Consider the following 24243-nt stretch of genomic DNA (forward strand, 5'->3'; position numbering starts at 1 on the left):
GACAATGTGGATTACACACACTGAACATTGGCAATGTTGATTACGCGGACTGAACATTGACAATGTTGATTACATGGACTGAACATTGACAATGTTGATTACACGGACTGAACATTGGCAATGTTGTTTACACATACTGAACATTCGCTATGTTGATTACACACACTGAACATTGACAATGTTGATTACACACATTGTACATTGACAATGTGATTACACACACTGAACATTGACAATGTTGATTACACACATTGAACATTGACAATGTTGATTACACATACTGAACATTGACAATGTTGATTACAGACACTGAACATTCGCTATGTTGATTATACACACTGAACATTGGAAATGTTGTTTACACACACTGAATATTGACAATGTTGATTACCGACACTGAACATTCGCTATGTTGATTATACACACTTAACATTGGAAATATTGTTTACACACACTGAACATTGACAATGTTGATCACAGACACTGAACATTGACAATGTTGATCACAGACACTGAACATTGACAATGTTGATTACACACACTGAACACTGACAATGTTGATTACACACACTGAACATTGACAATGTTGATTACGCACACTGAACATTGACAATGTTGATTACACACACTGAACATTGATAATGTTGATTACACACACTGAACATTGGCAATGTTGATTACACACACTGATCATTGACAATGTTGTTTACACACATTGAACATTGGCAATGTTAATTACACACACTGAACATTGACAATGTTGATCACAGACACTGAACATTGACAATGTTGATTACACACATTGAACATTGACAATGTTGATTACACGGATTGAACATTGACAATGTTGTTTACACACATTGAACATTGGCAATTTTGATTACACACACTGAAGACATTGAAAAGTTCCACAGCATTATCTTTTCTGAGTATTTTAGTTGCAATTCCTCAGCTGAATCTGTGGGGTCATACTTGGCTTTATCTCCCAGTACTGGTGCATTGTTGATTTCATGAATCATCACAATTCTGAGCTCACTACATGCTGGTAATCCTGCCACAATTGGACCATTTGTGTCTACTACATAGGAGACTGGTGAAGACAATGCAGAACTGTCTTTTTGCACTTCACAATTAGTGCTCCTGCACAAATGTCTGCCGAATCATTCTATAAGCTGTCTGCCTGGTCATTGTAGGTTGTAACATTGACTGTCAGCTGTTCAGATATATATCCGTAAGTATTCTCAAAGGTAGAATATTGGCACTAGCTCCCGTGCCAATGTTGAGATGAAGAATGTGTTTGCCATTCTTGTTAGGGCCACATTTTATCAACTGTGGTATAAGCTTCCGACTGGATGCTTGCAGCTCCTGTTGGCTTTCAAGCTCAAGAACTTCCATTTCAGTGTCTTCTACGTGATCTAGTTTGTTGCCTACTTTATGAAAATGCCTGTGCTTCGACTGGCCTTTGGCATACTCCTTTATGTTGCTGCCACTGTCTGGCATCCATTATTTGCTTGACTATAGCTAGCTGTAGTCCTTGACTATACCTGCACAGCTAGAGTCACTCCCAATGTTCCTTCAGACTGCACACCTTACAGTAATCTCAAAATGCAAGAGAGTTCCATGGCTAATGTATAAGACCACATCTCCCACATATCTTGCCCCGTCTTTGTACGTTACCACTAGTTGTCGCTACTCCCAGTGCTTGTCAGCCAGTAAACAAATCTTTACATCTCCTACCATTCTTGAGTAGGGTGTCAATTGTGTCCGGTTTTCTTCTCTAACAAGTCTTTCTTGAACTTTTTTATTGGGATTAATACAATAATGAGCTCCATAATTCTTTCTGACAACTCTGTCTGAGGAATCACATGTTCGGCCCTTGAAAAGTTGCCAAAGTCCCAGCTGACCACAGACTGCTTTCCTCTTTGAGGGGAAGAACTGACTGGTGGTGATTTAACCTGAGGATCACCACACCTCAAGCAAGGGGCAAGGTTGAGATTCCGTGGTCTTCATGAATAACCTCAGCCGGTACAGGAAGGCTCTGCCCTTGTCCTGACTTTGACTCACAAAGCTGCCAATCGATTCTCTGGGCTGTTGCCTGAATGCCGTTAACTTCAATGGATGGATCCTGAAATTCACCTTAACTCAGAGCTGATTTTTATCGAGTCAGCACCGGCCCTTGGAAAGAGCACCCCACTCAAGCACACACCTCCACCCTATCCCCGTAACCCAGTAACCACACCTTACCATTTTGGACACTAAGGGCAATTTAGTATGGTGAATCCACCGAACTTGCACATCTTTGGACTGTGGGAGGAAACCGGAGCACCCGGAGGAAACCCACGCAGACACGGGGAGGACGTGCCGACTCCGCACAGACAGTGACCCAAGCCGGGAATCGAACCTGAGACCCTGGAGCTGTGCTGCAGTGCTAACCACTGTGCCTGCAATGAAAAGCTGGTTTAGAGAGCAGCTATATCTGCAGCCATAGCTTCTACCAGGCCCTGAGCTCTGGAACATGTGTGTTTTGTTGGCTCTGCCCACAAACCACTTTCCGCGGGAAAATGCACTAATATGCCTGAACGAGTCTTGCAGCCCCTAATTGAACTGATTCTTCGGGCCACCAGTCCAGTACCCCTGCTGTTCAGCTACTCACTTACTTGAGGCTCTTTCTTCCCTCCCTGACAGCACCATGGGTGTACCTATACTACATGGACTGCAATGTTTCAGGAAGGCAGCTCACCACAACCTACCTTCTCAAAGACAATTACTGATGGGTAATAAACCTTGGCTTTACCTGAACAAATAGAAAACCAGCCAGAACCTTTATGGGTGTCCAGACTGGGCTGCTGCCTACCCTCACCCATGAAGATCAGCGGATAGTACCGTAGCCGTGGTCAATTAGAGCCTCATGCCTCATCCAAGGTTGAGGAATGGGCGAGCGCGGCTGCGGGGTTTACAGAGGATGTGCAGCTGGTGCACGAATGTGACCGGTTATGGACCACAGCCAGAGTCAGTTGTTAGGTTGGTTTTGGAGCAGAAGTTGAGGATGGTGAGTGTAGCTGGCAGTGACCCCGTGGAGTTTGCCAATTCACTTCTGCATCTCTTGGCCTCATGGAAATAATTTCAAACTGACCTTTTCTTCAGCTCCAGCACTGTTGGAACTGTACAGAGAAAGTGCATGCTTCCCACTCTGGCTTTTGTCCTGAAATGGTCAGCAGGGTCCCAGTCACACTAAAATGAGCGATGAAACCTTTTACGGGAATGTTCATCGATACTCAACTCACAGGCCTCAAGACATCACTGGACCTGATTGGGAATGCAGATTAAAACCGCTGAGAGAGAAGATCCAAGATATATTCTGGGGAGGTAGGTAACCTGATAGTAACTGCCTCCTTCCCCATTACCCTGCTTTAAACCAGGGTCATAGGCTGTCATCACTTCCAGATTGTAGACACTCCATGAGACTGAGGGTCAGGTAAACTGAGGTAAATGGATAAACCAACAGCTAAAGGAACAATCAGTCAACAGGACATTTATGTGGTAATGACAAACTTTGGTAATCTCTTCAAAACATCAAAGTAATCAAGATATTTCTCCTGCACAACCTATTACCCACATATGTCTGTGGCTGTATGCCACAAGACCTGGACAGCATCCTGGATCTGGCTTGGGCAAATAAGTGGCAAGAAACATTGGCATCACACAAAATTGCCAGGCAATAACCATCTCCATCAAGAGATAATCTAGCCATCTCCCTTTGACAATCAATGGCATTGCCATCACTGAATCCTCCTGGGGGTTACCATTGACCTGAAACTGAACTGGATTAGCCGTACAAATACTATGGCTACAAGAACAGAGGCTGTGAATTCTGAGAGAGTAACTCACCTCCTGACTCTCCAAAATCTACAAGTCACAAGTCAGAGTGTGATATCACAAGTCAGAGTGTGATAGAATACCCTCCAGTTGCCTGGATGAGTGCAGCTCCAACAACACATACAAGACAAAGCAACCTGCTTCATTGGCACCCTAACCACCACCTTCAATACTCACTCCCTCTGCCGCTGCCGCACATTAGAAGCAGTGTGTACAATCTAGGAGACACAGTGAAGCAAATCACCAAGACTCCTTCGACACCATCTTTCAAACCTACAACCTCTGCCATCTAGAAGGACAAGGGCAGCAGAAACTAGAAACACCACCACCTGTAAGTTCACCTCCAAGTCGCACATTATCCTAACTTAGAGAAATATCACCATTTCTTCACTGTTATTGACTTTTTATTCTTTCATAGAATATTGGTGTCATTGGCCAGGCCAGCATTTATTCCCCTTCTTAATTGCCTTATGGGAAGGTGGTAGTGAGCTGTCTTCTTAAACCGCTGCAGCCCCTGAGGTGTAGGTACACTCACAGTGCTGTTAGGGAGGGAGTTAGGGAGCACCCTGGCGCTGTGGGGCAGCATTGCTATCAACTGTGCCACTGTATTGATGGTGGTGGATGGGGTGTCGATCAATTGGGCTGCTTTGTCCTGGATGCTGTTGAGCTTTTTGAGTGTTGTTGGAGTCATACTTGTCCAGACAAGTAGAGAGTATTCCATCACACTCCTGACATTGTGTTTTGGGTGCAGCTCTGCTAGCACTGGGAGTGAGACAACCCGGACGCATTTCACATAATAAGTTGATGATAGTTACCTAATGTACGCCTCAGTACTGCTTGGTCCTCCCAGCTGGTCCTCCATCAGATAGGTGTTATGGGAAGAGGAGATGAAGTAGTGGCTGAGAGGCTGGGTCATGTCCTGGTAAACTTGGTCATGATTAGGGTTGAACACGTCCCCATCAGGAGACAGCAGGTACATCATGAAGCCATCTTGGGTCAACAGCTGGTTTTGTTTGGCTGATGATTGGAAACAGATTCAAGATAAAAAAGGAGAAAATTACATTTTGTTGCCCTTTTTAATTTCTTAACCACAGCCCCATTCTGACTCTTCACCACATCTCCATCACCTAGGTGCATATTCCAGTGTAGGACCAACTAAAGGGTTTCTGCTGTTCTGTAACAAGTCACATGATAACAATATAATATATAACTTCTGGAAAGTATATCTCATGTAAATCCCGGGTGACACATTTTGAATTCATACTGTACGGGAGAGTGAGAAGAGTACAAACTGCTACAAAAGCACCACTATGCCATGATCATTCCATTTCCCAAATATGGGGCCAGATTTTCAATCACACATGGGAATGAATTTTGGTGTGGGTGGGTTGTAAAAATAGTGCTCCTGGATGGCATGTGAATCTTCTGATGCCTCAGGATCCATGGGTTGGGTGGGGGAGCTCTGCGGCGAGGAGCCGGGGAGGGTGGGGGGGGGGGGGGGGGGGGGGGGGGTGAGGCCAGGCGAAATCCTGCACAGCTCCTATTAACTGCCCAGAAGCACATTGAGGAACTTGTTGATGTGCTGGGAATGGCCAGAGTGAGATTTTTAAATCAGCAGACAGGAAGGGCGAATGATCTAGGCACCTCAGTTCAACGTCAGTCAGAGGTATGGAGGATGGAGGGGGCAGTAATGTGATGCAGCTGCTCAATCAAAATGTTGAAAGGAAAGGATTAGTAAAACTGAGTTTCACTGAGCGTAGTATAAAGGGCCAGATTCTCACAGAGTTCGGACGTTTCTAAATAGTGGATGGGGCACGATTCTGAGGTACCCGCCCTCCCTCCGCCCTGTCCCCCCATTTCCAATGTCCCAAATTTTAATGAGTTGCCCACGTTCTGCATTCCTAATCTGCCCAACTCTATTGTGGGGGTAGATATCTCCTAGAACCCTGCAATTTTCAGCGATTTGGGTCAACTTCTCAAGGTGTCGCAGTCACAGTCCCTCAGAGTGGTCATGAACTATAGTCTGGATGTGGGAATCTTTTGAAAGACAACTTGGAACAATATTACTCATGCCACCACGATGCCAACCCATGACCCTCCAACCACCCACAATGGGCTCTTTTTATCCTCCAGGTCAACTGAAAGCACTTCCATACCCATTCACTAAAGTATACATTTTGTTTAGAGTTAATGAACTCTATAGTTACGGTGGGATGTACGGAAAAGCTGATAAAACAGGCATTCATACGTTTCTTCAAGTAAAATAAAGTTGCCATAGTCCCAGATGACCGTAGGCTGCTTTTCTCTTTGAGGGGGACAGCTGACTGGTGGTAATGTAACCTGAGGGTCACCACACCTCAGACGAAGGGCAAGGTTCAGAAAGCGGGGCCTTCATGAATAACCTCAGCTGATACGGGTACGGGTACATTACAGGTACTTTCTTTAACAAACTGCTGTTACTACAACCCTTTAAATGTGTGAATCAACCAAACCGTTAAAGCATCGATAGCAAAAACTCTTGCTATATTAACTCTGGGCAGTTAATACGTTGAGCCAGCGAAAAAGTAATTCTGAGAAAGAAATCTGTCAATCATCAAATCTTTGTCCTTGTATGCACCTGTTTCAACAAACTATTGGATATCTGGGTTCACAGCCTACCATTGAAAAAGGAGACGAGATGTTTATAGTTATCTCCATAAGGGGTTTCAATTATTCATGTGGCTTCCAGAATTCAAGAGATGTTTTGGGCGGTGATGTTAATTTGCTGAAATCTCTATCTGGGACATCTTAGGTATGTCACATTGCCTTGTTGCAAGGTAAGTACCCTTCTGCTTCAGGAGGGCACAGAAAAGGGCAGTTTATGTCTAGAGCTGGAATAGGTTGGTAGAAACAGTCAGAGAGTGAAAGCTGCCAGCAGCTGTAGGCCAGCAGCTAAAGGGTTATTCATGTTTTCTGACTTTGGAGTGATTGACTAAGAAAGCAGTGATACTTGACCTGGGGTGTCCACAATCATGCAGAATGAGATTTGGAGGATCACCTAGCCTGAGGCTCGTGGAAGGACCCCAAGAAGTGTCACACCTCAGAGAATAGCGAAGATAGTCATAGAGACAAATACTAAGGAGAATCAAAGAAAAATTCCCGAGAGATGGGGAAACCTTGGCTTGGTTCCAGGGGAAGTGAAGGAACCCTCAAGATATTGTAAACTATGGAGGAACACATCAGTGGAAATAAAAGTAAAATGGAGAGTGGCATGTTGAGATTCCTGAGCTTAAAGAGTAAGGGTGGAATTCTCCGTTTCTGAGGCAAAAGGCGGGATTCGCCAATTGTGGACGGCGAAATCGCATTCAGCGATTGGCCAGGGAACCCCTTTTGACGGCAAAATCGGGGGTGCCGATGTTTTTCGGATGCTCCGCCCCTCCGAACAGCGTCATCGGTGAGTACACCGTACGCCGTTGGGACGGCCTCAGGAAGTCACCTGAAGAGCCTCCCCGATGCTCCGCTCCCAATGGGCCGACTACCCGATGGCGTGGGTCACTTGTTGTCTGAGGTAGCGTCAACCTCGCATGGCGGCTGCGGACTGTATCCAGCACCTTCACAGTCGGGGGGGGGGGGGGGGGGGGGAGAAGCCATTCCACTGGTTGGGGGGGGGCTTCGGCGGGAGCTGGGGGACTGGTGGAGGGTGGTCCTGGGGTGGCGGGGAGGGTTATAGGGGGGCAGTATCTGGCAGGCCAGGTCCACGCGGCCCGGCGCCATGTTGTACGGCGGGACCGCTGCAGGTCATCTCCATGCGCATGCGCAGCCATGGACTCGGCAATTCACCGTCCATATCTGCAGGTAAAGCGAGGGCTTTACCTGGGTGGCTGCTAGCCCCGCACCAGGCGGAGCTTTGGTGCGAGAGCGGTGCCGACTTTTTGGTCGTAAAACTAGACACATGCTCTGGACATAGCCTCAAAACCGAAGAATCCAGCCCTACGTTTGACGCCGATGCAGAATTTGTGGATTTCCACAACAGCAGAACTGGCGCCGAACCTGGACCAATTCAGCGACTGTGGAGGAGCTAGCAACAAAGCCACGTGGAACACAACTGATTCCAATAAAAAATGGTGCGGGATTCGCCGGGTCCGTGATTGACACTCGGAACGCTGAAAAGCTGAAGCCGCACATACACATTACACTCCCGACACACACTCATCCCAGCCAACAAGATGGCACTCGTTGTGCTGCAGCATACCCATCTCGCCGTTGGGTCAGTTGGGCCCAGAGGGCACCTGAGGGCTGGCCTGGGAGGGCACCTTTACGGCCCGTGGCACTATGTTCACAGTAGGCTATTGGTGGCATGTGCAGCTGCATGGCTGCCTTGCCAGCTACGGCAATGGTGTTTCCTGCCCATCCACCACGACCCCACAGCCCACCTCCTGACCATCCCCCCGCTACTTCCCCCAGCCCTGGCAGGAGCCACCCCCCCGGCCAGCGGCACAACTGTCAGCAAACTATGGGAATGTTGGACACTTTCTGTGCCCCCTCTCTCTCCCTCAACAATGCTGGTTTCACGAGTAGTAAAAGCACAAGTGAACCTCCCCATCGGGAACTCGGCCCGTCGGAGGTAGAGAATTGCGAAGGCCCCAGAGAATACCGGGTCGGACCCATTAATGACATGCAAACGGTGTTTACTGTACATGCGTCCCGGATCGCATTGACGTCACTTTCGAAGTGATGGAGAATTGCGATTTGGCGTCAAATTTGCGCCCGCCGTGATTTTGACATCTGAACCTATTCTCTGCCCAATCAAATTTCGCGATTTCGGCATCCGAGCCAATGGAGAATCCCGCCCTAAGTGTTTGCAGAATATAGCCGGAATTTTCCAGTTGTCGGGATTCACTTTTCCCGCTGGCAGTGCACCCTCGACAGCGGGTTTCGCGGCAGTGGAGGGTGATTTCAATAGAAAACCACATTGACAAGCGGCGGAGGACAGAATCCTGCTGCCAGTGAATGGCGTACAGCTGAGAAACACGCGACTGGGGAATTGGAGAATCCATCCACAGTGTTGTTCATAGAACATACTTTGTTTAACTCTTGTACTGTTAAAAGTTTTATTTAGTTTAAAACCTTGTGGCATAATGTTTTCAGTTTTTTCTTTTCAAAAGTTACTGATCTCGATTGAGTTCATGATAATGGTTCAGGTACAGTTGAAGTACGATCTCACAAAGGGGTAAGATAGGGCACCCGAATCCAAGAGCTCACTGGATGAGGAAACAGAGAGAGAGGAAGATGAAGCAGAAAATTTGTGTGTCCAACAGATTTTAGGCAGATTATACAAGTGAGAACTGGGATGAATACAGAAGGTTCAGAGGGGGAGTAAAAAAAGATATAAGAGAAGCAAAGAGGGTTTATAAGAGACTGGAGTGAATGTAAAATGGGGTCCAAAAGATTTTTCACAGGCATAAATATAAGAGGGAACATGGGATGATTAACTATAAAAAAGGGAATCCGCCCATGAAGGCAAAGGAATGCTGACGAAATTAAGGCTGAAAACCTGCACCCTTCATTGTTACACTCTGATAAATCCCACACCGCTTACTGTAACACTCTGATATACCCCACACCCATCACGGTGATGCTCTGATATACACCACACCCCTCACTGTAACACTCTGATCTCCCCACACCCCTCACTGTAACACTCTGATCTCCCCACACCCCTCACTGTAACACTCTGATCTCTCCACACCCCTCACTCAAACACTCTGATATACGCCACACCCCTCACTGTAACACTCTGATCTCCCCACACCCCTCACTCAAGCACTCTGATATACCCCAGACCCCTCACTGGTAATAGTAACACTCTGATATACCCCATATCCCTCAATCTAACAGTCTGATATACACCACACCCCTCACTATAACACTCTGATTTACACCACACCCCTCACTGTAACATGTTGATATATACCACACCCCTCACTGGTAAACCCTACACCCCTCACTGTAACTCTCAGATATACCCCACATCCCTCATCATAACAGTTTATATATCCCACACCCCTCACCGTAATACAGATATATCCCACACCCCTGTCACACTCTGATATAGAAACATAGAAGTTTGCACCATGGAAACACGCCCATCAACCCAACTTGTCCATGCATCCCGGTTTTTACCACTAAGCTAGTCCCAATTGCCCATATTTGGCGCATATCCCTCTACACCGATCTTTCCCATATAACTATCTAAATGCTTTTTAAAAGACAAAATTGTACCCGCCTCACTATTACCTCTGACAGCTCATTCCAGACACTCACCACCCTCTGTGAAACATTTATTCTTCTGGGCCCTTTTGTATCTCTCCCTTCTCACCGTAAACCTATGCTCTCTAGTTTTAGACTCCTCTACCTTTGGGAGAAGATGTTGACTATCTACCTTATCTGTGCCCCTAATTATTTTATAGACCTCTATAAGATCACCCCGAATGCTCCAGGGAAAAAAGTCCCAGTCTATCCAACCTCTCCTTATAACTCAAACCATCAAGTCCCGGTAGCATTCTATTAAATCTTTTCTGCACTCTTTCTACTTTAATAATATCCTTTCTATAATAGGGTGACTAGAACTGTACACCGTATTCCAACTGTGGCCTTACTAATGTGGTCTTGTACAACTTCAGCAAGACGTCCCAACTCCTGTATTCAGTGTTCTGACCAATGAAACCAAGCATGCCGAATGCCTTCTTCATCACCCTGTTCACCAGTGACTCCAATTTCAAGGAGCTATGAACCTGTACTCCTTGATCTCTTTGCTCTTTAACTCTCTCCAATGCCGTACCATTAACTGAGTAGGTCCTGCCCCGATTCGATCGACCAAAATGCATCACCTCACATTTATATAAAATTAAACTCCACCTGCCATCCATCGGCCCACTGGCCCAATTGATCAAGATCCCGTTGTAATCCTACATAACCTCTTCACTGTCCACTATGCAAACAATTGTGGTGTCATCTGCAAACTTACTAACCATGCCTCCTAAATTCTCATCCAAATCATTAATATAAATAACAACGAACAGTGGCCCCAGCACTGATCCCTGATGCACACCGCTGGTCACAGGTCTCCAGTTTGAAAAAGAACCCTCTGCAACCACCCTTTTTCTTCTGTCGTCAAGCCAATTTTGTATCCAATGGCTACCTCACTTTGGATCCTGTGAAATTTAACCTTATGCAACAACCTACCATGCAGTACCTTGTCAAAGGCCTTGCTAGATTCCATGTAGGCAATGTTGACTGCACTGCCCACATCTACCTTCTTGGTTACCTCTTCAAAAAACTCAATCAAATTCATGGGACATGATTTTCCACTCACAAAGCCTTGCTGACTGTTCCTAATCAGTCCTTGCCTCTCTAAATGCCTGTAGATCCAGGGCTGGATTCTCCACTATGCAGACTTCTGGTTCAGCACGCCGGCGGGATGCCCCATTTCGCTGGCTGGTCAATGGGGTTTACCATTGTGGGGCAGCTCCACGCCGTCAAGAAACCCCTGGGCTGCCGGCAAAACGGAGCTTCTCAACCGGGGAGAATCCATCCCCTGTTCTCTCAGAATACCTTCTAACTTACCCACCACAGATGTTAGGCTCACCGGTCTGTAGTTCCCAGGCTTTTCCCTGTGTCCCTTCTTAAACAAAGGTACACACTTGCTACTCTCCAATCTTCAGGCACCTCACCTGGGGCTGTTGACGTTTCAAATATCTCTGCCAGGGAACCTGCAATTTCCTCCCTAGCCTCCCACAATAATCGGGATACATTTCATCAGGTCCCGGGGATTTATCTATCTTGATGCGCTTTCAGACTTTCAGCACCTCCTTCTCTGTAAAATGTACACTTCTCAAGACATCACCATTTATTTCCCCAAGTTCACTAAAATCCATGCCTTTCTCAACAGTAAATACCGATGAGAAATATTCATTTTGGATCTTACCCATCTCTTGTGGATCTGCACATAGATGATCTTGTAGATCTTTAAGAGGCCCTACTCTCGCCCTAGTTATTCTTTGGCCCTTTATGTATTTGTAGAAGTTCTTTGGATTCAAAGAACAAAGAACAAAGAAATGTACAGCACAGGAACAGGCCCTTCGGCCCTCCAAGCCCGTGCCGACCATGCTGCCCGACTAAACTACAATCTTCTACACTTCCTGGGTCCATAATCCCTCTATTCCCATCCTATTCGTGTATTTGTCAAGATGCCCCTTAAATGTCACTATCGTCCCTGCTTCCACCACCTCCTCCGGTAGCGAGTTCCAGGCACCCACTACCCTCTGCGTAAAAAACTTGCCTCATACATCTACTCTAAACCTTGCCCCTCTCACCTTAAACCTATGCCCCCTAGTAATTGACCCCTCCACCCTGGGGAAAAGCCTCTGACTATCCACTCTGTCTATGCCCCTCATAATTTTGTAGACCTCTATCAGGTCTCCCCTCAACCTCCTTCGTTCCAGTGAGAACAAACCGAGTTTATTCAACCGCTCCTCATAGCTAATGCCCTCCATACCAGGCAACATTCTGGTAAATCTCTTCTGCACCCTCTCTAAAGCCTCCACATCCTTCTGGTAGTGTGGCGACCAGAATTGAACACTATACTCCAAGTGTGGCCTAACTAAGGTTCTATACAGCTGCAACATGACTTGCCAATTCTTATACTCAATGCCCCGGCCAATGAAGGCAAGCATGCCGTATGCCTTCTTGACTACCTTCTCCAACTGTGTTGCCCCTTTCAATGACCTGTGGACCTGTACTCCTAGATCTCTTTGACTTTCAATACTCTTGAGGGTTCTACCATTCACTGTATATTCCCTACCTGCATTAGACCTTCCAAAATGCATTACCTCACATTTGTCCAGATTAAACTCCATCTGCCATCTCTCCGCCCAAGTCTCCAAATAATCTAAATCCTGCTGTATCATCTGACAGTCCTCATCGCTATCCGCAATTCCACCAACCTTTGTGTCGTCTGCAAACTTACTAATCAGACCAGTTACATTTTCCTCCAAATCATTTATATATACTACAAAGAGCAAAGGTCCCAGCACTGATCCCTGTGGAACACCACTGGTCACAGCCCTCCAATTAGAAAAGCATCCTTCCATTGCTACTCTCTGCCTTCTATGACCTAGCCAGTTCTGTATCCACCTTGCCAGCTCACCCTTGATCCCGTGTGACTTCACCTTTTGTACTAGTCTACCATGAGGGACCTTGTCAAAGGCCTTACTGAAGTCCATATAGACAACATCCACTGCCCTACCTGCATCAATCATCTTAGTGACCTCCTCGAAAAACTCTATCAAGTTAGTGAGACACGACCTCCCCTTCACAAAACCATGCTGCCTCTCACTAATACGTCCATTTGCTTCCAAATGGGAGTAGATCCTGTCTCGAAGAATTCTCTCCAGTAATTTCCCTACCACTGAAATAAGGCTCACCGGCCTGTAGTTCCCTGGATTATCCTTGCTCCCCTTCTTAAACAGAGGAACAACATTGGCTATTCTCCAGTCCTCCGGGACATCCCCTGAAGACAGTGAGGATCCAAAGATTTCTGTCAAGGCCTCAGCAATTTCCTCTCCAGCCTCCTTCAGTATTCTGGAGTAGATCCCATCAGGCCCTGGGGACTTATCTACCTTAATATTTTTTAAGACACCCAACACCTCGTCTTTTTGGATCTCAATGTGACCCAGGCTATCTATACACCCTTCTCCAGACTCAACATCTACCAATTCCTTCTCTTTGGTGAATACTGATGCAAAGTATTCATTTAGTACCTCGCCCATTTCCTCTGGCTCCACACATAGATTCCCTTGCCTATCCTTCAGTGGGCCAACCCTTTCCCTGGCTACCCTCTTGCTTTTTATGTACATGTAAAAAGCCTTGGGATTTTCCTTAATCCTATTTGCCAATGACTTTTCGTGACCTTCTTTGATTCTTCTTTGCCTTATCTGCCAAAGCAATCTCATGTCTCCTTTTTGCCCTCCTGATTTCTCTCTTAACTCTACTCCAACAACCTCTATACTCAAGGGATCCACTTGATCCCAGTTGCCTATGCATGTTTTCTTTTTGACCAGGGCCTCAATATCCCCAGTCATCCAGGAATTTCCTACTTCTAAAAGCCTTGCCCTTCACTCCAAAAGGAATGTGCTTAAGCCTCCCACTTAACAGCCATCCCTTTGAGTCACTTCAATCAACTTTTGAAAGTTTCTGTCTAATACCACGAAAATTGGCCTTGCCCCAATTTAGAATTTTAACTTTTGGGCCAGACCGATCATTCTCCTCCTTAAACTAATGGAATTATGATCACTGGTCCCAAAGTGATCCCTTGCTAACACTTCTGTCATTTCCTAAGAGGAGGTCAAGTTTTGCCCCCTCTCAACTCGGGCGAGCCACACACTGAATCAGAAATTCTTCCTGAATTCAATCAACAAATTTCTCTCCTTCCAAGCCCCTATTGCTATGGCTGTCCAAGACAATGTTGGGAAAGTTAAAGTCCCCAACTATTACCACCCTATTTTTCTTGCAGCTATCTGTAACCTCAAAGAACAAAGAACAAAAGACAAGTACAGCACAGGAAAAGGCCCTTCGGCCCTCCAAGCCTGCGCCAACCACGTGCCCTATCTAGGCCAATGACTTGTATCCTTCTAAACCCATCTGTTCATGTGCCTATCCAGATAAGTCTTAAAGGTCGCTAACGTATCTGCCTCAACCACCTCACTTGGCAGTGCATTCCAGGCCGCCACCACCACCCTCTGTGTAAAAAAACATTCCCCACACTCCTCCACTGAACCTTTCCCCCCTCACCTTGAACTTGTGCCCCCTTGTAATTTTCAATTCCGCCCTGGGAAATGCCTCCAACTGTTCACCCTATCGATAACCCTCATAATTTTATAAAATTCTATCAGGTGACCCCTCAGCCTCCGTCGTTTTTGGGAGAAAAATCCCAATTTACTCAATCTCTCCTCATAGCTCCATACCAGGCAACATCCTGGTAAACCTTTTCTGTTCTCTCTCCAAAGCCTCCACGTCCTTCTGGTAGTGTGGTGACCAGAATTGGACACAGTATTCCAAATGTGGCCTAACCAACGTTCTATATATCTGTAACATAATTTTCAAGCTTTTATACTCGATACCCCGTCCGATGAAGGCAAGCATGCCATATGTTTTCTTTACCACCATTTCCATCTGTGCTGTCACTCTTAAGGATCTGTGGACCTGCATGCCCAGATCTCTCTGTGTTTATGCTCCTGATGGTTCTGCCATTTATTTTATAGCTCCCACCTGAATTGGATCTACCAAAATGCATCATCTCGCATTTGTCTGGGTTAAATTCCATTTGCCATTTCTCCACCCAATTTTGCAGCCTCTCTATATCCTGCTGTATTCTCTGGCAATCTTCATCACTATCTGCAACTCCTTCAATCTTAGTATCATCCACAAACTTGCTAATCAGACACGACCAATCAACGTGTCCCTCTCCTTTGTGAATACCAATGCAAAGTACTCATTAAGGATCTCACTTACTTCCTTTTGTTCCATGCATAATTTCCCTCCTTTGTCCTTGAGTGGTCCAACTCTTTCTCTAGCTACCCTCTTGTTCCTAATATACGTCTAAAATGCCTTGGGATTCTCCTTAATCCTGGACATTTCGTGACCCTTTTTGCCCTCCCATCTCCCTGTTTGAGTTCTTTTTTACTTTCCCTGCATTCTTCAAGTGCTTCATCTGTTTTTAGTTGCCTCAACCTCATGTATGCATGCTTTTTCTTTTTGACTAGACTTGCAATTTCCCTGGTCATCCATGGTCCTGAATCCTTTTTACCAGCACATGCCTGTCCTGCACTCCCATCAACTCCTTCTTAAAAAACTCCCACATGCCGAATGTGGATTTACCCTCAAACAGCCTCTAAACAACAGCCTCCAAATCCTGCCTAATCTGGTTGGAATTAACCTTCCCCCAATTTAGCATCTTAACCCTAGGACAACACTCGTCCTTTTCCCTGAGTATCCGAAAGCTTACAGAATTGTGGTCACTGTTCGCCACATGTTCCCCCACTACATTTAATGACCTGGCCGGGCTCGTTCCCCAGTACTAGGTCCAATATTGCCTCCTCTCTAATCGGACTATCCACATATAGTTCCAAAAAACCTTCCTTGACACATGTAATAAATTCTTCACCATCTGGACCCATAGCCCTAAGGGATTTCCAGTCAATATGAGGAAAATTAAAGCCTCCCACTACAACAGCCCTATTATTTCTATATCTATCCAGAATCTGCTTACATATCTGTTCTTCAACTTCCCGAGGGCTGTTGGGAGGCCTGTAGTATACCCCCATCATAGTGACTGCCCCCCTCCTGTTTCTGAGTTCTACCCACAATGTCTCGTTACATGGTTTTTCCAAGGTGCCTTCCCTCTGTACAGCTGTAATATGTTCTCTAACCAGTATTGCAATTCCCCCACCTCTTTTACCTTCCCTATGTCTCACCTAAAACAGCTATATCCCGGAATATTTAGCTGCCAGTCCTGTCCCTTTTTTAACCCAAGTCTCCATTACCACAACCACATTCGCGTTCCGCACATGAATCAATGCGCTCAGTTCAACTGTCTTACCTGTTATACTCCGTGCATTGAAGCAGATGCACTCCAGACCTCCAGGCCCACTTAGTTCGACCTTCTCCAACCTGCCCTTCTTCTTTGCCAGTCTGGCCCTAGTACTGTGCTTATCCCTAGTCTCTACACTTACTGGTTTACTATCCTGATTCCCACCCCCCTGTCACATTAGTTTAAACCCACCTGAACTATAATAGCAAACGTCCCAGCCAGGATATTGGTGCCCATCCAGTTCAGGTGTAACTCGCCCTTCTTGTACAGGCCTACCTTTCCTGGAAGGCATCCCAATGATCCAAAAAACTGAAGCCCTCCTTCCTGCACCAGTTCTTTAGCCACATGTTCAGCTGCACTATCTCCCTATTCCTAGCCTCGCATGCACGTGAGACGGGGAGTAATCCTGAGATTACTGCCCGAGAGGTCCAGCTTTTTAATCTTTTACCTAACTCCCTAAATTGCCGTTGCAGGATCTCGGTACTCTTTTTACCTATGTTATCCGTGCCAATGTGGACAATGGCCTCTGTCTGATTTCCGTCCCGTTTTAGGATGCTTTGTACCTGCTCAGGGACATCCAGGATCTTGGCACCAGGGAGGCAAACTACGATCCTGAAGTCCATTTTACAGACACAGAAGCACCTATCTGTGCCCCTGACTATTGAACCCCCTACCACTATTGCTTTGCTACGTTTTGTGGAATGTCCACAAAAATTCAGTAATGTCCTTTAGGGAAGGAAATCTGCCATCTGTACCTGGTCTGGCCTACATGTGACTCCAGACCCAGAGCAATGTGGTTGACTCTCAAATGCCCCCTCAAAGGCCTGTGTAATAGGTAAATAGGTAAAAATGTCCTGTGCAGTGGGGCTAGTCGTGATGCCTTCGCTCTGACCACTGCTGCTGCTATCACCTGATGGACCTTCCCCCTCATCAGTATCCAAAACGGCATACTTGTTAGATAGGGGGACAGCCATTGGGGACCCCTGCACTCTCTGCCTACCCCTTCTGGCGGTCACCCATCTACCTTCCTGTAGCTTGGGTGTGACCATATCTCTGTAGCTATTATCTATAACAATTTCAGCTAATTGTGTGCTCCTCAGTGCTTCCAGCTGCTGCTCTAACCGATCCATGCGTTTGGTGAGCTTCTGCAACTGAATGCATGTAGTCCTCAAGGACACTTGAAGTGTCCATGATGCCCCCCATCGTGCAGGAGTAGCACACAACCCCGCCAATTGACATCTCTCTCCCTCTGTTGGTTGTTAGATTAAAAACTAAATAATAGTAAGACCCTTAATAAAAATGTACTGCTGCTGCTTTCACAAATAGGCCCACAAAATTAACGTGTCCTGGTTAGTACAGGTTGGTATAAAATATTAAATTTAGCTTCCTACCCTCTAGTACGTATTTGCTCCTCAATTTCCCACCGACTATTTGGGGTCTGCATACAATCAAAGTGATCTATCTCTTCTTATTTTTCAGTTCTACCCAGACAGACTCAGTGGGCAAACCCTGGGACATATCCTCTCTCAGTACTGCCGTGATATTCTCTTTTATCAAAAATGCAACTCCCCCTCCTCTCTTACCTCCTGTTCTATCTTTCCCATATCTGTACCCTGTAACATTGAGCTGTCAGTCCTGACCCTCCCTTAACCATGTTTCAGTAATAGCTATAATATCCCAGTCTCATGTACCCATCCATTCCCTGAGTTCATCTGCCTTGCCCGTCAAGCCTCTTGCATCAAAATAAATGCAGTTTAATCTAGGTTTCCCTTGCTCTCTGCCCTGCTTTCTCGGACCATCTGCCCAGTCATGTTTTGTACACTCTCCCTGTGTTTTTTTTCTCTTAGCCTGACTGGACCCTTTCACTGAACGTTCCACAGTCTCTCTACTCTACACTGTGGTCCTTTTTGATTTTTGACTTGGTTTCTCTGCCTTTCACTTTTCCCCTCACTGCCTTTTGTTTCTGTTCCCACTTTACTTCCTTCTGACTTCCTGCATCTGTTCACATCAGCACTAGCTCCCCAACAGCAAACACTCCTCCGAGGCCGCAATACCTCTCACTGTAACCACTCTGATATATTTTTTAAAAATTTTCCTGGATGGGATATGGGCGTCGCAGGCTGTGCCAGCATTTATTGCTCCTCCCTGATGGCCTTTGAGGGGGCATTTGAGAGTCAACCACATTGCTCTGGGTCTGGAGTCACATGTAGGCCAGACCAGGTACAGATGGCAGATTTCCTTCCCTAAAGGACATTACTGAACCAGATGTTTTTTCCCCTGACAATCGACAATGCTTTTTAATTACAGATATTTATTGAGTTTACATTCCATCGTCTGCCGTGGTGGGATTCGAACCGGGTCCCCAGATAATTATCCTGGGTCTCTGGATTACTAGTCCAGCGACAATACCACTATGCCACCGCCTTCCCCTTGTAGAAAAATAACATAGGAAATAGGCGCAGTAGTAGACCTTTCGGCCTTTCGAGCCTTCACCACCATTCAATATGATCATGGCTGATCATGCAAATTCAGTATCCCACTCCCGCTTTCTCTCCATTTCCCTTGATCCCTTTAGCCACAAGGACCACATCCAGCTCCCTCTTGAATATATCCAACAAACTAGTCCCAACAGCTTTCTGTGGTAGAGAATTCCACAAGTTAACAACTCTCTGAGAGAAGAAGTTCTCCTTCATCTCAGTCTTGAATGGCTCACCCCGTATTCTTAGGCTGTGACCCTTGTTCTGGATGTCCCCAACACCCAACACCGGGATCATTCTTCCCGTATCTAGCCTGTCCAATCTCATCAGGATTTTATATGTTTGTATGAGATCCCCTCTCATTCTTCTAAACTCCAGTGAGTACAAGCCCAGTCGATCCACTCTTTCTTCATATGTCAGTCCTGCCATCCCGGGAATTAGTCTGGTGAACCTTCGCTGGACACCCTCAATAGCAAGAATAGCCTTCCTCAAACTAGGAGACCAAAACTGCACACACTACTCAAGGTGTGGCCTCACCAAGGCCCTGTATAACTGCAGCAAGACATCCCTACTCCTATACTGAAATCCTCTCGCTATGAAGGCCAACATGCCATTAATTTTCCTTACCGCCTGCTATACCTGCATTCCAATCTTCAGTGACTGTTCTACCATGACACCCAGGTCTCGTTGCACTTCCCCGTTTTTTAAACTGCCACCATTCAGATAATAACCTGCCTTCCTAGTTTTGCCACCAAAGTGAATAACCTCACATTTACCCACATTATATTGCATTTGCCAAGTATTGCTCAGCCAGCCTGTCCAAGTCACCCTGCAGCCTCTTTGCATCCTCCTCACAGCACACACTGCCACCCAGCTTCATGCCATCTTCAAATTTGGAGATATTGCAATTCTTTTATCCAAATCATTAATGTAAATAGTGAACAGCTGGTGTCCCAGCACTGAACCCTGCAGTACTCCACTAGCCACTGCCGGCCAGCTGAAAAGGACCCGTTTATTCCCACTCTCTGCTTCCTATCTGTTAACCAGTTCTCTGTCCACGTCAATACATTACCGCCAATACCATGAGCTTTAATTTTGCTCACTAATCTCTTGTGTGGGACCTTGTCAAAGGCCTTTTGAAAGCCCAGATACACAACATCCTCTGGTTCACCCTTGTCCACTCTATTGGTCAGACCCTTAAAGATTCCATAAGATTTGTCAAGCATGATTTCCCTTTAGTGAATTCATGTTGACTTGGATGGATCCTGTTCCCGCTTTTCAAATGCTCAGTTATCTCATCCTTGATAATTGACTCCAGCATTTTCCCCACCACTGATGTCAGGCTAACCGGTCTATAATTCCCCGTTTTCTCTCTCCTTTTTTAAAAAGCTAGGTTACATTAGCTACCCTCCAATCCATTGGAACTCTTCCAACGTCTGTAGAATGCTGGAAAATGATCACCAACGCGGCCACTATTTCTAGGGTCACTTCTTTAAGTGGGATGCGGAGCATCGGGCCCTGGGGACTTATCGGGTTTTAATCCCATCAATTTCTCCAATACAATTTCCTGACTAATAAGGATTTCCTTCAGTTCCTGCTTCATGCTAGACCGTCTGTCCCCCAGTATTTCCTGAAGGTTATTTGTGTCCTCCTTAGTGAAAACAGATCCAAAGTATTTGTTCAACTGGTCTGCCATCTCCGTTGTGCGGAGTCTGCACGTTCTGCTGTGCGGAGTCTGCACGTTCTGCTGTGCGGAGTCTGCATGTTCTCCCCGTGTCTGCGTGGGTTTCCTCCGGGTGCTCCGGTTTCCTCCCACAGTCCAAAGATGTGCGGGGTAGGTGGATTGGCCTCGCTAAATTACCCTCAGTGTCCAAAAGGTTGTGTGGGGTTATTGGGTTAAGGGGATAGGATGGATGTGTGGGCTTGGGTAGGGTGCCCTTTCCAAGGGCTGGTGCAGACTCGATGGGCTGAATGGCCTCCTTCTGCACTGTAAATTCTATGAATCAGAACCACTAGGACAGGATCTGACAAAAGGTTAGGAGGGATTATTGGGTTACGTGGATAGGGTGGAAGTGATGGCCGAAGTGGGTCGGTGCAGACTTGATGGGCCGAATGACCTTCTTCTGCACTCTATGTTCTATGTTCTTTGTTGTCCATTATGTATTCACCTGATTCTAATTGTAAGGGACCTACATTTCCTATAATTTTTTAAAAAATAATCTTTATTGTTACAAGTAGGCTTACAAGTAGGCTTACTGATTAGTAAGTTTGCAGACGACACAAAGGTTGGTGGAATTGCGGATAGCGATGTGGACTGTCGGAAGATACAGCAGGATTTAGATTGTCTGGAGACTTGGGCGGAGAGATGGCAGATGGAGTTTAATCCGGACAAATGTGAGGTAATGCATTTTGGAAGGTCTAATGCAGGTAGGGAATATACAGTGAATGGTAGAACCCTCAAGAGTATTGAAAGTCAAAGAGATCTAGGAGTACAGGTCCACAGGTCATTGAAAGGGGCAACACAGGTGGAGAAGGTAGTCAAGAAGGCATACGGCATGCTTGCCTTCATTGGCCGGGGCATTGAGTATAAGAATTGGCAAGTCATGTTGCAGCTGTATAGAACCTTAGTTAGGCCACACTTGGAGTATAGTGTTCAATTCTGGTCGCCACACTACCAGAAGAATGTGGAGGCTTTAGAGAGGGTGCAGAAGAGATTTACCAGAATGTTGCCTGGTATGGAGGGCATTAGCTATGAGGAGCGGTTGAATAAACTCGGTTTGTTCTCACTGGAACGAAGGAGGTTGAGGGGAGACCTGATAGAGGTATACAAAATTATGAGGGGCATAGACAGAGTGGATAGTCAGAGGCTTTTCCCCAGGGTAGAGGGGTCAATTACTAGGGGGCATAGGTTTAAGGTGAGAGGGGCAAGGTTTAGAGTAGATGTACGAGGCAAGTTTTTTACGCAGAGGGTAGTGGGTGCCTGGAACTCGCTACCGGAGGAGGTAGTGGAAGCAGGCACGATATGGACATTTAAGGGGCATCTTGACAAATATATGAATAGGATGGGAATAGAAGGATACGGACCCAGGAAGTGTAGAAGATTGTAGTTTAGTCGGGCAGCATGGTCGGCACGGGCTTGGAGGGCCGAAGGGTCTGTTCCTGTGCTGTACATTTCTATGTTCTTTGTTCTTTGTACATTAACACTGTAATGAAGTTACTGTGAAAAACCCGGAGTCGCCACATTTCGCCGCCTGTTCGGGTACACAGAGGGAGAATTCAGAATGTCCAAATTACCTAACAGCATGTCTTTCGGGACGTGTGGGAGGAAACCCGAGCACCGGGAGGAAACCCACGCAGACACAGGGAGAACTTGCAGATTCCACACAAACAGTGACCCAAGCCGGGAATCGAACCTGGGACCCTGGAGCTGTGAAATATATATATATATAATCTCTCTCTCTCTCTCTCTCTCTCTCTCTCTCTCTATAATATATATATATATGTTCCACACCTCTCAGTGTAACACTGATATATCCCGCACCTCTCACTGTTAAAATCTGATATAACCCACACCCCTCACTGTAACACTTTGATGTACCCTACATCCCTCACTGTAACACTCCGATATACCCCACACCCCTCACTGTCACCCTCTGATATATCTCACACCCACACTGTAACACACCGTAACACTTTGATATAACACACACCCCTCACTACACTTTGATGTAACCCACACCCCGCACTGTAACACTCTGATGCACACCACACCCCTCACTGTAACACTTTGATATAACCCACACTCCTCACTGTAACACTGACGTACCCTACAGCCCTCAGTAGAACACTCTGATGTGCCCCACACCCCTCACCGTAACGTTCCAATGTACCCACATTCCTCCCCATAACCCTCTGATGCACACCACACCCCTCACGAAAACAGTCTGATGTACCCACACCCCTCACAGAAACACTCTGATATACCCCTCACTGTAACGCTCTGATATACCCACACCGCTCACTGTAACACTCTGATAAACCCACACCCCGCACTGTAACACTCTGATATACCCACACCCCTCACTGGAACACTCTGATATACCACACACCCCTCACTGTAACACTCTGATATACCCACACCCCTCACTGTAACACTCTGATATACCCACACACCTCACTGTAACACTCTGATATACCCACACCCCTCACTGTAACACTCTGATAAACCCACACCCCTCACTGTAACACTCTGATAAACCCACACCCCTCACTGTAACACTCTGATAAACCCACACCCCTCACTGTAACACTCTGATATACCCACACCCCTCACTGTAACACTCTGATATACCCACACCCCTCACTGTAACACACTGATAAACCCACACCCCTCACTGTAACACTCTGATAAACCCACACCCCTCATTGTAACACTCTGACATACCCACACCCCTCACTGTAACACTCTGATATACCCACACCCCTCACTGTAACACTCTGATATACCCACACCCCTCACTGGAACACTCTGATAAACCCACACCCCTCACTGGAAAACTCTGATAAACCCACACCCCTCACTGTAACACTGATAAACCCACACCCCTCACTGTAACACTCTGATAAACCCACACCCCTCACTGTAACACTCTGACATACCCACACCCCTCACTGTAACACTCTGATAAACTCACACCCCTCACTGTAACACTCTGATAAACCCACACCCCTCACTGTAACACTCTGATATACCCACACCCCTCACTGTAACACTGATAAACCCACACCCCTCACTGTAACACTCTGACATACCCACACGCCTCACTGTAACACTCTGACATACCCACACCCCTCACTGTAACACTCTGACATACCCACACCCCTCACTGTAACACTCTGATAAACCCACACCCCGCACTGTAACACTCTGACATACCCACACCCCTCACTGTAACACTCTGATAAACCCACATCCCTCACTGTAACACTCTGACATATCCACACCCCTCACGGTAACACTCTGATAAACTCACACCCCTCACTGTAACACTCTGATAAACCCACACCCCTCACTGGAACACTCTGATATACCCACACCCCTCACTGTAACACTCTGATATACCCACACCCCTCACGGTAACACTCTGATAAACCCACACCCCTCACTGTAACACTCTGAGAAACACACACACTTCACTGTAACACTCTGATAAACCCACACCCCTCACTGTAACACTCTGATAAACCCACACCCCTCACTGT

General features: G+C 46.4%; 1 protein-coding gene across 1 annotated transcript in view; it reads right to left on the bottom strand.

The window, feature by feature from the left end:
• LOC140398336 (1-phosphatidylinositol 4,5-bisphosphate phosphodiesterase delta-3-like) overlaps positions 1-24243 on the bottom strand; it is a 567936-nt gene that overhangs the window by 145976 nt on the left and 397717 nt on the right. Inside the window, exon 6 of the mRNA XM_072486917.1 lies at positions 4692-4893. Within this exon, the coding sequence (XP_072343018.1) occupies positions 4692-4893 (202 nt within the window). The remainder of the gene's footprint in view (positions 1-4691; positions 4894-24243) is intronic.

The sequence above is a fragment of the Scyliorhinus torazame genome, chromosome 21 (assembly GCF_047496885.1).
Source record: "Scyliorhinus torazame isolate Kashiwa2021f chromosome 21, sScyTor2.1, whole genome shotgun sequence".
In the NCBI taxonomy this organism is placed as follows: Eukaryota; Metazoa; Chordata; class Chondrichthyes; order Carcharhiniformes; family Scyliorhinidae; genus Scyliorhinus; species Scyliorhinus torazame.